This window comes from Rhineura floridana, chromosome 2 (genome assembly GCF_030035675.1).
Source record: "Rhineura floridana isolate rRhiFlo1 chromosome 2, rRhiFlo1.hap2, whole genome shotgun sequence".
Lineage (NCBI taxonomy): Eukaryota > Metazoa > Chordata > Lepidosauria > Squamata > Rhineuridae > Rhineura > Rhineura floridana.
This window is the reverse complement of record NC_084481.1, coordinates 152,701,559-152,716,679: the sequence shown is the minus strand read 5'-3', so window position 1 is coordinate 152,716,679 and position 15,121 is coordinate 152,701,559. Positions and strand designations below refer to the sequence as shown.

Genomic DNA, 15,121 nt, shown 5'->3' with positions numbered 1-15,121 from the left:
GCCAGAGAGTCCTGGGCTAGTCAGACAATTGGCCTAATTTATTAGAAGGCTGGGGCATGTTTTAAGATTGCCGTGGAAGTGATCTCAAGGAAGTAAAAACCTTGAGAAAAAGCTAAGAACACCAACGGCCATCAGCACTATCAGTCAATGTAATGGATGATACATACCCTTCACAGAAGCCCATGCTACTTTGGGAAAGGATTGATTTGATTCTATAAAGCACTTAGTACTTGGACAATCTCTCCCTTTCTGCGCCTCTTTTGGGATGCCTGTTGCTTGCACTTTGAGAACCATGGGATAAGCCAATGTACTTTAACTGATCTTTTCCTCCTCCCACCCCCACCCCAATCTCAGATCCAGAATCCGTCCTGGATTGGCAACAGTGGTGCTGCCTCTCCCGTGCCTGCCTGTGTAGTGCCCTGTGACTCAGTGCCTTCCTGCATGTCTCCCCACACTCATCCCCACACGACCGGAGGGGTCTCTGAATTCCTGAGCGTCTCTGGTCCTGGCAGCCACGTGGGACAGACTCACATGGGAAGCCTCTTTGGCGGTGCAGGCATCAGTCCCGGCATCAATGGGTATGAGCTGAACGGTGAGCCTGACCGCAAGTCCTCCAGCATTGCAGCCCTGCGGATGAAAGCCAAGGAGCACAGCGCTGCCATATCATGGGCAACATGACAAGGTGCAGCCATTGCCCTCAAGACACTGACAGAGCCAACAGGGACAACTGAACTGATCCATCCACGCTTGCACCTGAGGCAGCCAGTGCCTTCGTCAGAGATCTGAATGCAGCACTTTTAGCTCCCCTACATATAACAACATAACGTGCATTGCCTTATTTGGAGTGTTTTAAACATGCAGGGGCTTTTTTGTCCCCAACAACAGGCACGTAGAAGGAAATAATGGGTGTTTCTACTGCCCCAGACAAAGTTGAGTTTTCTGTTCACATGGCATGTTTCCTTGATGCTGTCATTGTCCTGATTGCCAATGAAAAAGGATGCTTCTGTCTCTCCTGCTTTCCCTGACACCAGATTTGTCTTTCTCTTAAAAACAAAGAAACTCTCAAACCACACTCCCCAGTTTTTTGGTTCCCATATTCTACTACTGCATATTCTACCGCTATGGATAGGTTTATAATACTTAATGCCAGAGGAATGTGGTTGGCTAGTGCCAGACCAGTGTTTGTGCGTGCACACGTGTGCTGAGTGTAAGGCATGCTTATTCAACTCACAGAACACCTGCAAACCATAACAGTAGACATGCCAGGCTGCAACCCAGAGATTGCCTCTGCAACTGAACCGGGAAAAAGACGCAACAGCTGTCTCCCCTTCCAAGACAAGAAGACCCCAGGGGTGCCCCACAGCAGGCAGGGGTGGGGCAGAAAGTAAAAAGAAAAGAAGGAGCCAAGGCTGTGCCTCCACTTGATTTGGCAAAGATAATAAAAGTACAGGGCAATCTTTGTGTTGCAGTTTGGCAACCCAACCACACAGGGACCCTGTGCTGATACAAACAGCAAGCAAAGGACGATCAGAATGGCACATTCCAAAGCAGCAATATTTGTGCACTCTCCTGTACTAGTTGGTCTTGTAGGGTGGTTGTGCATATAACAAGAGGAAACATCACCCCCCAAAAAGGACAAAAGTGGGCACAGATTTACATAAAATGTGCATGTGCTAATTTATAGTACAGCTGCAAATTTAGAAACAATTACTATAATTTAAATAGAAATGCTACTTCATTATCTCACCATAATGAAGAAGATTGTGACCCATGTGCCTCCTTGGTCTGCTGTCCAGGTGCTAACTGTTTAGGGGCAACAACTTCAAGTCCCCTTCTCCCTCTCCCTTCTTTGTCTGGTTTGAAGATAAAGAATGAGAGAGACCTTCAAATAGCCAACTATTTGTGAACCACCCAGAGGACCGATGGATGGGTGGTATATAAATGTAAAAAAGGAAGCAAGAAAATTGCCGTATAGTAGGAAACATGGCCACTCTGCTCCCTTGCAGTCCGTCTGCCCTGATCCACCTTCTGCTTCAGTGCTACAGAACTCAATTGAACTGTGGGAGATGCTACCAGCAATAAATGCACTCTAAAAAGACTCCTGACTACCAGCTTGAATAAAAAAACAAAAGTGGGAGAAGAGTTTGGTCAACAAGAAAGAGATAACCCTTCTCTTCCTATCCAGGTGATATAGTTAGCTCTAAGGCTTTTTTTCTGACAGTACTCGCCGGTACAAAGTACTGGCACCTCCTTTTTGCTTCCCATAGCAGGCGTGTTGTGCTGGCACCCACAGCCCTTTCATCAAGATATGAGTACCGGCACCTCAAAACAATTTTTTTTATCAAAAAAGCACTGGCCTAGTTCTAAAGAAGGGCAAAGTATATGGTTTTTCTTGTCCTATATTGTTATTACATGCACAGCTTTCTGACCAATACCAGAAGGTCTCCATGGTTCCCAGAATAAGTGCCTTCGTTAATTAAGGAACTATATACACAATGCCACAATCAGCAGCCCAGCTCAAAACACTGTCTTCCCGGTGTCCCCTTCCAGTTGTTCCTACTTAAAACACCGGTTCCTCCCCACTGAATAAAGATTGCCAGAGTCATGTCTTGAAGAAATAAAGCTAGAGATTATTTCCTTGGTTGGAATGCTTTTGCTTTCACCAGACACAGGCCCACCTCTTGTCACTCCCATTCATCAGGAAGATGATGGCAACTTCCCAGTTTCCCTGTGGCTGCTTTCCTTATAGATGGATCAAAGAGGATTTGGATCGAGTCAAACTGAGATTCTGTCCAACTCAGCTATGAATAAGCTGACTTTTAATAGTGTTTAGGTTTTGTGGTTTCTTAAGCACAGCGCCACATCCACCGGAGAAGAGACAGAAAGAAAGAGCTTTAAATTGCCTGTCTGGTTTTTAAGAGGTGTTTACTAGGTTTGGTAGCTGCTGATCTCTCTTCCTGCTATGCAGGCGCAAAGATTTTATTTGGGCCTCAGAGCAAAGGCAAGACTGCCCCAGTCATGCCTGGGGCACAAGCACACACCTGCTTTCTATCTCACATGTGGCTTTGGAATCATGACTACATATACTCCATTCTGGAACGGGGAGGATGCAGCTGATCATTTCAGTGAAGGAATGAGTTCATAGACAGCAAGGCGTCCTGGCCTCCAGTGCACATGGGTTCTCAGAAGGAAAATGTGCTGGAAAATCCGATTGGGGGAAAAATGGGAAGTATCCTATTTCTGAAGCAGAGGTAGAAGAATCAGGGACACCGTGTAGAGATGGGAAAGGCATCGGTTTTCTCTCTCCCCCCCCCATTTCTTATGCCATGTGATTATTCCACAGGAGCATCTGTGTCTCCAGCCATTTCACTAGTTCTGCACATTTATATGCTGTAATAATCAGTCTGCCAGTGGCATCGAGAGTAAAAAGGCCCAAATCCCTTTCCTTGTGTGAGGGGTGTGTGCATGAGTGTGACTTCTCTTGCTCGTCCCTAGTGACGTGCCATCCAATGCATGTCTGTGATAATTCAAGAACTTCGTTTTACAATGCTTCTTACAACAATTAATGCGTTAGCTGCCGAGAGAAAAAAAATGTGTTTTCATGTTGATATCAGTGCTAAGCACATCCCTGAACTTAAAAGTGTTTCAGCTATGTTTGGATCATGCCTTGTGGGTCAAGTGCTCAGAAAACACACCACCTCACCAATAAAAGTGCTACCTTCAGAAGGGATATCTGAGTTCCTCACAACAAATGTGTACTAACTTTACCTTTGTTGTGATATACACTAATTATCGGGGATAAGTGCTATTGTTCTCCCCTCCCCACTCTTTAAAGCTATGAAATCTAGGTCCCATAATAACTTTTCAGGCATTTATATGGCTCACTCCCCTGAATGGTGATTGTCCTCTCATAAAGAGGGCAATTGCACTGAAAGGGTGCCCTTGAGAGTTATACCTGGAACTTTCATGCAAGAAAAAAATGGGTGATATCCAATGTTGGTCATATTGACAGTAGACCCACAGAAATCAATGGATCTACTCTGAGGGTGATAAACATTGAATATCATCTGATGTGTGTATGAGTGTGCAAGTAATATTATCCATGCTTAACTATGCTTTTGTGTTCCTAAGTGTTTATACCTGGGAGAATACATTTTGTGTGAGCATGTGCTGCCTGTGCAAGTACGTTTATTGTATAAACAGTTACGCTTGCCATCTCTTGGGTAGTGGATAGGATCTGATGTCCATACATTCTGCCCAATGTGATTTCAGTTTTCAGTTGTGGAAGCGTGGGGGGTGGGGTGGAGCAGGGGAGGAGAACTCATCATTAGTTTTTCACGCTGCTGCCTTAGCTCTCGATGCTAAATCTGTAGCTCCCCAAGTGGCCATCTTGTTGGATGCTGACTTTCAAGTATATTGCTGTATGACTTAAATGCTATTCTTGAGTTATTCATGCAAAGTATGTTACTGAATTTACTCTGGAGCAGCACTGTGCTTTTAGCCCTGACCCTGATGTTTTGTCTTCTTCCTACAACAACCACATGTTGCTTGTGGTTGTCTGTAGAGAAACCCAAACACACAAGCTCCTACTCACGTGTAGGGTTTCCACACATTTGAGACACCTGACACAACATGTAGTTGTTGCAGGAAGAAGACACAATGCCAGGGATGAGGCTAAAAGTATGGCCCCACTCCAAAGTAAATGCGGGAACCCCTGAACATGAGTAATGCATGAATAGGACTTAAGACAAACACAGTCATTTTGCTGCTTCAGAACAGCTAGGTAGCCAAACCTAGCTGTGCTCATTGGTTACATAGTGTACACATATACATGCAAGAAGTGTACAACGGTATCATGTGTGAGGTCTGTTTGCACTAGAAATGTGCAGAAATGTATTTGAGATTAGCATAAGACTAGGTTCTCTTGATATCTGTTTGTCACATGCTGATGTCAACTCAAAAGCAGTTTTGTGTGTGAATGGTCCAGTGTACATTTGGACTGTACCTCAGCAACATAGACTTTAGAAGACGGTTCAGGATAATTTGAGGAGTGCTCTGGACCATACATTGAACCATTCATAACATCAATGCAACGTGTACAAATTCCTTGAACAAAATTGGACATTGTATTCCAAAATGGAGCTGTTGCTAAAACCAGAAGCCCGCTGTCGAGTCCCTCTTGTCACTGAGGTATTGCTCTGAGTTGACTATAAATGATGAACTCCAGAGACTCTCTGGGGTCAGCAACTAAAAGTTCCAGGGCCAAATCCAGTCCCCTGAATACCACCAGCTGATCTCCAATTGTCAATCCACAACTACAAGGGCTGTTTGGATGGAACAGTGACTAAGCAATTTACTGGAGGGAGAGGGGGGCTGGTCATACCTTCCACTCCTTCCTCTGGTACAATTAGTTGCAGGCCAGAGCAATAGAATGTAACCTATATGAATTTTTGGGGAGGAGGCAGGATATTCCCATAATTCGTTCCTTTCCTTTCCTTCTTTGAATGGCTGTTCCTTGTCTCTGTATGCTAGGATTTCACAGTACGTTGTAAAACACTCTGAAAACAAACAACAGTGAAAAAAGATAGTTTCCTGGAAATGGTTGAAAAATGATCAGGCAGATATAGCCTCTGAGAAATCTTGTTTATTTTGCTGCTTTGACTGACACAGCAAAAAAGTAAACAGTTGGGATTAAAAAATTAAGCCCAAATGGGAACTGGGACAGAATTAGCCTGAACAGATGAAAGCCTTTGACTGCTTTCGACTTCATGGATGATCTCACAGGGAAGCCAAAGTGTGACCCTCCCCCCCCTCACAGATCCTGACCCTTTACAGCAAACTGGGGTAACGTATTACCCAAACCAGCTCTCCTTTCATGAACATAGTACTAGGACTTTTATACTACTGATGTTGAAGGACAGTTTTCAATGTATAATAATATATCAGATTTTGGGGTGTGCAGTGTTTGAAAACGAGAATGGCAGAAAGATCACAAGAAAACAAACCTCAGTCAATATTATTGTTGTAAAATATTGTAACCTTGTATAAATGCAACTTTCCCCCCTTTAGCTTTATGGCCTGAGGCAGAATATATGAAAATATACATTCAAAAATGTTCACGAATAAAATAATGGAATAAAAAAAAACACCCACAAAAACTGCAGCGTGAGGTTGTGCCATACAGTTTTACTGCCTATACAGATATGTATTACAAATTCATTACATTGTAATATTAAACAAAAAGAACAAACTGCTTTGCATCTTGTTTTTCCTTTTTTGTTGTTGGAAGGTATTGCACTTACAGTCTTTTCTCCCTGTAGAGTTGAGAGTGACAGCGAGATGACATTTCTTAGAACTCCAAACAAAATTTAAACAGAAAGAAGGTTGCTGGGAAAAGACTGGTAAACACCCAGAACACAGGCAGAAAAGATCCAAAAAAATACTATTTGTGGTGTTGTTGTTGCTGTTAGTTGCCATAAGCTGTCTCTTCTCTACTCCCAACTGAAATCTGTCTATTTTGTGCCTGACTCATGACAGATGAAATGCGATCGGAGGGGGGCCTCTAAAATCTCACATTAATTGAAGTTGGCAAAAAATACTAACAGTGCCCCTTTGAACTGCTGACACAGAGCAGAATGGATTAAACAAGGCTAGATTAACAACAGGTGGCAGCTCACAGCCTCACTGCCTCTAGAGATTCTTAGCAGCCAAGAAGTAGTGACGGGAACATCCTGCAGGCAAAATCTGAGCCAGCCAATGGGTTGTTGAGAGGCTGCTAGTAGATGAACTGAAGACCTGATAATGGAAGACGACGACGACAATGATTTTGACGTGGCATTGGTGCTCACAGCTTTGCGTTTTCAAGTGTACATACATGTGGCAAGTTATGTTGGGATTGCTTCTTACATCACATGTTGAGAGAGAAGTGTGTGATCAGAGCCCAAACATAATCTAGGTTTCGACTCATCTCTTGAAAAACTACACAAATGACGAATTCTGACATTTGTTTTCCATTAGGTTTCCATCATAAGCCCAAACCGGCTGTAGCTGTGGGCAATTATTTGGCCTACCAATGGTTGACCTTGGATGCAGAGAAATGTTAATAGATGCATCTGACCAACTTGGGCCCCGATGAGCATTGCAATGATTAATATTCAAATATTCTTTTGTATTCAGATTTACCTTGTTGGGTTGGACAGCAATCATTACATGATATTAAGTCCTAGGTGACATGCCATCTACATTGCTTCAGGAATCATTTGGGTTGGAAAAGCCATCTGTGATTAATTATCTAAGATAGTAGACTGTCCATGTCTATCGGTATCTTACAAACAGGAGGAAGTGACCAACTTAATTTTTTCAATAGTAGAGGAACCTCTGTCTCAGTGGTTGCCATCAGTCTAGAAAGAGCATCCACTTCTACCAGCTGCACTACATTCACCCCATTTTCCACTTGTGGGAACCTGCACGCTTGTCGGCATGGTTTCTTAAACTCAGTGGCAGAGCTTGGAAAAGTTACTTTTTTGAACTACAACTCCCATCAGCCCCAGCCAGCGTGGCCACTGGATTGGGCTGGTGGGAGTTGTAGTTCAAAAAAAGTAACTTTTCCAGGCTCTGCTCTGTGGTAAGGTGTGATCAGCAATATGAGAATCACTACCATAAATTGGCTATGATTAAAGCTGTGTACATCAAGAATTTACCAGGAAACACACACATAGCTGAGTCAGTGGTGAATATCTCTTTTTAGGGCAAGGTGCTTGAGAGGGTGGTGGCAGTCTAGCTTCAGGCATGCTTGGAGGAAATTGATAATCTGGACCCCTCTCTGACTGGTTCATAGCAGGAAACTGGTGTGGTCATCCTCAACCTGGTTGATAACATTTGTTGGGAAAATGATGGGGAATGTGACCCTGCTCATTCTCCTTGATCTCATGGTGGCTTCTGATACTGTTGACTTCTGTATCCTTCTGGGCTGGCTCTGGGCAGTGGGGATTGGGGCTGCTGTAGTACAGTGGCTCCACTCCTACCTTCAAGGCCTTTTCTAGAAAGTAGTTGTATTGGGAGAGAGGGGAATATTGTCTGATGTTATGGGAGTTGTCCTGTGGCATCCTGCAGGGTTTCATCTCCCCCCCCCAAAGATATTTAAGGTATTTGGAGTGAAGTGTCACCAATATGGATGACACCCAGTTCTATCTCTCCATCCCACCTGAATCAGCAAAGGCAGTTGAGGCACTACACCGGCGCTTGGAGGTGGTGATGGGCTGGATGTGGACCAATAAAATGAAGCTCACATAACCCGTTTAACAGCTGCACTGGTGTTAAGATTGGCAGAGAGGGTGTTCTAGGTAGTTCCATCTCCCCCAGAAGTTGGGGGGGGGAGGTAGCATGGGATATGGCATTCTTTGTGGCAGCCCCACAGAGGTGTGTCTGGCACCTTCACTGGATAGCTTTTGTCATGTCCTAAAGATGCACCTTTTTGTCATATCCTGAAGTTGCACCTTACACACACACACGGCTCTGCCTCTGCTTGCTTCGCTCCTCAATCTGCCTACTGTCACCAGCACTCCCTCTAACGGGTCACCTGTACTTACCCTCCCTCCCCATGGATTGCAGCTCTCCCCATGGGTCACTGGTGCTCCCACCAGGGATCACTAGTGCTTCCTCCCTCTCTCCATGGGTCACCAGTGCATCCCCTCTCTCTTCCCCATGGGTCACCCTCCCTCCTCCCCACAAATTTCCCTCCCTTCCCCCTCCCGGGTTGCCCACATGCCCTCCCACCCATGGCCCACCCTCTCTCTCACCCACCAACCCACCCACCAAGGGCCAGGGCCAGCCAGCACAACTGCGACCAGCCCCTCGCTTGCTCACCTGCGTGTACCGCCACCGGGTGCCTCACACATTCCCACCGCTGCGCCGCCTTGCCTGCCTAGCCTCGCAGTATTGTACTACTCGTGAACTCTTAGAAAAATATAATTTGTTTTAACTGTTTTTAATCTTGCATTTTTAAATTGTTAAAACCTGCCCTGCGACCTCATGGTGAAGGATTGATGATGATGATGATGATGATGAAATATTTGCTAAGATTGTGTAGAAAACCCAGCATGTCCAGTTCCATTGTTCTAACAGCTGCACTGCCCTATCTTTTGCAGAGGGGCAGTGGCAGTGGCAGGGAGAAAAGAAATCATTTCACTGGAGAGAATACATTTAGCAGTTAGAAGCTGCATCATCTGAAGGATAGAGATGGGGAGCAAATGCTTAAAAGACCTAGAAAACACCTGGTTAAAAACCAACAGAACAGGTAAAAGAAACATTTTAACTCTTCACACTCCCCGAGCCAGGCCAGTCTGAGAGATTTTGTACTGCTTCTGGTTAGTGCGTAGGCTGCAGTGCTGGCAGGCCTCTGACATAGAAATTCATGAAGCCACTTTATGCTAGGTTAGACTTTTGATGGCCTATCTGGGTCAGTGCCATCTGCTTATGGTAACTCACCGTGGTCTTGGGCAAAGCTCATTCCCAGTTCTGCCACCTGAACTCCTTCGGCTGGAGTTGTGGGAGGTTGAACTTGGGGCCACCTGCTAGAGCAGGGGAGTCTAGCCTCTGGCCCTCCAGATGTGTATTATTATTATTAGTAGTAGTAGTAGTAGTATCCTTCCCTTCCTTCCAGCAGGAGCCCAGGGCTGGATTACATCTTCCATCATCCCTGACCACTGGCTTTGCTAGTTGGGCTGATGGGAGTTAGAGTCCAACAATATCAGGAGGACCAGAGGTTAGCTACTCCTGTGCTTGAGTATCCATATATTCTACTTTACAGAGGATAGTCCTCTATTTGAAGGAGCCTTCTATTTAAAGGGGTGTCTCGTCCAAATCTGGTTTAAAGGAAGGAAAACAGAGACCTTTAAATTGACCAGCAACAGCACCTGGTCAGTGCAGGCTTAGCAGGCACACAGATCACCTGGTCACAGTCTTCCCTATTGTGGTGAGATGTACTGTGTTTCTACTTACATTACAGTCATTCTTTCTAAATCTGCATCTATACACATAAATCACCAAATGCAAATATGTGTCCTCTTCTGTACTCTTTTTTGGTAATGGGTTCCTTTTCCCCCCACAATGTATAAGTGACCGCTCTATGTCCTCCCCTCCAAGTAGAGAAACTTAGGAAGCTGCCTTATACTGAGTCAGATCATTGGTCCATCTAGCTCAATACTGTCTACACTGATTGGCAGTGTCTTTCCAGGATTTCAGAAAGGGATCTCTCCCAATCCTACCTGGAGATGCCAGGGACTGAACACAGGACCTTCTGCATGCAAGGCAGATACCTTAACATTGAGCTACAGCCCTGTCATGTAGGTACAGTACAGCCAGAAGGAATGCTTCTCTACATGGCTCCTTTTTAACAGTAAGAATATGGCAAATGGATGGTGGTACGGACAGGAGACTTGGTTCAGCTTGGAGATCACAATGGAGGGTGTGTTTTTGAGGTATTTGGGGCCTTGGCTGTTTGAGGCTTTTATAGTTCAAGCTCAGCTTCAAAGGAAGCAAACATCTGGCAATGGGAGCAGATAGTCCCTGAACTTGCACAGGATGGTGTAAGAGAATTTCAAAAAACACACTCTTACCACTCTCTGCACCCACATGGTAGCTGGCTTAGAGTTCAGTAGAGCTTTACTAGTGTTATAATCAGAGCTTGGAAAAGTTACTTTTTTGAACTACAACTCCCATCAGCCCCAGCCAGCATGGCCACTGGATTGGGCTGATAGGAGTTGTAGTTCAAAAAATTAACTTTTCCAAGCTCTGGTTATAATAGGCTGTAGCTTTACTGGTGTTACAAGTAGCTGCTCCCCACTGCTGCCCAGTCTAGGGCTGCCACTTTGACCGAAATCAGCTCCACATTGCATTGTTGGAAGACTCTTCTGGTTCTCGCATTCCTGCAAAACCCTGCAAAGGGTAGGACCTTCTTCTTACATAGCATACATTTGGACAACAGCATAATCCAAACTGTTACACTGCTCTTTATGTGTGTTTTAAAGCACTTCCAATCTAGTAGGTGAATATGGTGAATGGGAGTGAAATGAATCCTACTCAGCTTATGCCTGTGACATTATGAGCATTCCTATGATGATGGAAGAAAACAGGGTAAGTCCTGGCAGCCACACACATACACCCGCCCTCATGCATGGTAGTAGTGGTGGGGAGCATGGCCACTGGCCAGCATGGCTTGAATCCAGGGTTGGGTGGGTTATATGAATCCGCTTATAACTGCAAGAAGGGATGGAGAGCTAGCAAGGGGAAATGGATCAAGATGTACAAAGCAAGAGAAACCCCAGAGGCGTCTGGGTTATTTTCTCATTTCGTATGAGGAGGGAGCTGGCCAGGTTGGGACACTGATTGCAGGTTACAGAGAGTCCACACAACTGTTGAATTTTATGGCTAGAAGATTTGAGAGCTATTTAATGGCTGAAATCCATTTAGGTATGGAATTTCATAATGGAAAAGTAATGTTTAATATGCTACTAGCTTGGTTTTAGGGTTCTTTTTAACCTTTTCTTTTTCAAATATTAGACTAATTTTTTAATAAAATAGAGCTACCATAGCTGTTACACATATGAGAAGGTGGCAAAGGCATATCTTTATGGCCATATGGAAACCATGTGTCAAGGTGTTACTTTTAATCCAAGACAAACAAGAGTTTGTTGGTTGTATCCTGCACTTTCCTCATATAGACAGCTATTTATCTTTAGAATGAAAGTGACTGATGAAACAGACAGACGCAGCACATGGGCCTTTTTGTGCCCTTTTAGACTTCATGTTTCTAAGGATTTTATTTAGCTGCAATGCATGTGTAACTTAAAAGGAAAGGTGTTATTTTTTACATACCTCCACCGTTCACAACAGACACACTATATCAAAGTACAAGCCATAGTGTAAAAAGTCACCATAAGTGCAGATAACTAAAGGAGGGTTCTGTGTATACTGAAGTATCACATACATACATGTACAGAATATAATAGCTATAAGTGCGATACTATTCTAGTTACTTTATATACAGTAATTGAAATAATTCAGAATTTTCCATCAATGATAGGAAACATACTTTATAAATCTTTCAAAAGTTCTGAAGGATTTGCAGCCCAAACTCCTGCTTTCTACAGACCCACATAAAAACCATCATTCTCCTCCTCCTCCTCCTCCACATTGCTCACAGACTTTTCATTTTAGTTGCCAGTCTTAAGAAATTGCATTGGAGATCCAACTTCAGATGCAGTCCTAAATAAGGACCTAGGATCACTGTTGGGAATATCCAAATGTTAACATTTTAGGCTCTTGAAACCTCACATCCATTGTCCTTGTAATGTGACAGTTCCACATCCCCAAGAGGCAATTCGGGGTGCCCTATTATTTAAATTGATGCAAAGGGTGACCAGAAACTGACAGTCTGCATTTTTAAAATTAGCATCTGTTTGCAAGAACAGAAAAGCATGTCTGGTTACTCAAACAGACATATTTCAGGATTCGGGGCCAATCAATCAAATTTAAAATAGTTTCCTGGTGTGTTAACCATATTCATAAGTTTTGTAGACTTGCTCTCTCTCAGACCGACAGACTCTCTCTCTCTCTGTATTTTTTACAAGTGGTGATAAGGATACTGCAGTATCTCCATCAGAGGTCAAGTAACAGCAACAGCCTATAAACTGTCTAATATAACCACTACTATTCATGTCTCAGCTTACTGAGAACTATAATAGCATCTCAGAGGGGTTAGGTGGTGAACGAGTTAAGCATTTCCGTTTTTTCTCCAAGTAAACTGACAATCAAGGCGAACGAGGATAAAGTCAAGGACATTTGAAGAGGAATTATTGGAACCAACTCCGGAAAATGAAGCTGGCAAACAGGGGGCCTCTCTCCATTCAGTATCCCTTCTCAGAAATCCTGCTGGAATTTCTGCTGGGAATACCTATCAGGGCTGTGCTGTGTTTCCTCCAGTGGATTACGCCTCAGCCACCACCATCACTGTTCCATTTCAACTAATTGTCTCAGATGTTGCCATTTGTTAGCCCCTTAATGAGAAACACAACTTTTCCTTCACAGCCACTGCCACAAGAACCTGGCAGGCAGTGGAATCCTGAAGCTCAGCAGATGTAAGACTGTGAAAGAGCGGTTTGTTCAGAACTGAAATTACACAGAAAAGGCAAGGAATTCCAAGCAGCTTTAAACCTGAGGTAGGCCGAGGGCAACATTCAAACCAATAATAAATACTGGTGGGCTGATGGCTTGGCGCTGGGTTAGCTATTGCTTCTGGCACACGTAGCTTGTCCTGAAGGACAGCCATCTTGGTTCAGATGTTTCCTGTGGTGTTGGGTAGGACTCAGTCTCTCAAGACTTCAGTTCAACCCTCCGATTTCAAGCATGCTTCAGACCTAAAGCAATGAACATCCAAAATGTGTACATATATTATAATTTGTGAAAGTTAAAGAGGAAAGCACAAAAGCAGGACTACAGCTGAACATCAAGAAGACTAAAGTAATGACAACAGAAGATTTATGTAACTTTACAGTTGACAACGAGGACATTGAACTTGTCAAGGATTATCAATACCTTGGCACAGTCATTAACCAAAATGGAGACAATAGTCAAGAAATCAGAAGAAGGCTAGGATTGGGTAGGGCTCTGAGAGAACTAGAAAAGGTCTTCAAATGCAAAGATGTATCACTGAACATTAAAGTCAGGATCATTCAGACCATGGTATTTCCGATCTCTATGTATGGATGTGAAAGTTGGACAGTGAAAAAAGCGGATAAGAGAAAAATAAACTCATTTGAAATGTGGTTTTGGAGGAGAGCTTTGCGGATACCATGGACTGCAAAATAGAAGGGAGTAGAAAAAGAGGAAGGCCAAACAAGAGATGGATTGATTCCATAAAGGAAGCCACAGACCTGAACTTAGAAGATCTGAACAGGGTGGTTCACGACAGATGCTATTGGAGGTCACTGATTCATAGAGTCGCCATAAGTTGTAATTGACTTGAAGGCACATAACAACAAATTATGATTTGTGGAAAAAAAGAATCCTCTTCATGAATCTCTCACCATCCCCCCAAAATGTATATGGCTCAGCTTTAACGTGTTGTGGGGGAGGGTGCTGCAATGAAGTATTACTACTAAGCAAATGTCACCGCTGTTGTTTGTTTTCCTTCACAACATTTTTCTTGGGACTGCAATATCTTTTCCACCCTCACTCATGTTTGAGTCCTAGCTATTATTTACATTTTTCTCAGTTCCTTGTAAAACCAGGACTGCAATTTAACTAGGTCTAAACTAAATCCTCACACATATTTTCATGGTACTAGATTACTTTTTTTTTTAATGAAAGAGATCTAAAGGAACATAGAAATGATTGTTTGAAAAAGAGTGAGCCCTATGTCCAACAGCATACAATGCCTTGCAAAAGTACTCAGACCCCTGACTTATGCTCTCATATTACTGAATTACAAATGGTACATTATAATTTCATTCTGTATGATATTTTATTTTGAAACACTGAAACTCAAAATCAATTATTGTAAGGTGACATTGGTTTTATGTTGGGAAATGTCTGTAAGAAACATAAAAAACTGAAATATGTTGCTTGCATAAGTATTCAACCCCTGTGCTGTGGAAGCTCCCACTTTACACAGATGAAAGAAACTGCTCTATCGAGGACCGAATTACCTCACCACCGGCCTCCACCTGTGAACCATTAAAGGTGCTGTCACATTGCCAGGATAAAACCCCCTCTGTTGAAGGATCATTGGTCAGGCTGTGGATCTGAAGGAAAATGAAGACCAAAGAGCTACAGAAGTGAGAGATAATGTCATACAAATGCATAGATTAGGAAAAGGGTACAAAATAATATCCAAGTGTTTGGATATCCCAGTGAGCACAGCTGAATCAATAGTCAGGAAGTGGAAGCTGTATCACACCACCCAGGCACTGCCAAGAAAAGGCCGTCCTTCAAAACTCAGCGCTCAAACAAGGGGACTTGTGAGAAAGCCACAGAGAGCCCAACGATCACTTTGAAGGAGCTACAGAGTTCAGTGGCTGGGAGTGGAGTAGGTGCACCAGTCAACCATATCAAGAGCTCTGCA

At 43.6% G+C, this 15,121-nt stretch overlaps 1 protein-coding gene across 1 annotated transcript in view; it reads left to right on the top strand.

The window, feature by feature from the left end:
• The window catches only part of ALX4 (ALX homeobox 4), an 88,523-nt gene extending 84,243 nt beyond the window's left edge, over window positions 1-4,280 (top strand). The window contains exon 4 of the mRNA XM_061610826.1: window positions 355-4,280. Coding sequence (XP_061466810.1) covers window positions 355-678 — 324 coding nt within the window. The 3' untranslated portion in view covers window positions 679-4,280. The remainder of the gene's footprint in view (window positions 1-354) is intronic.
• The last annotated feature ends 10,841 nt before the right edge of the window (window positions 4,281-15,121 follow it).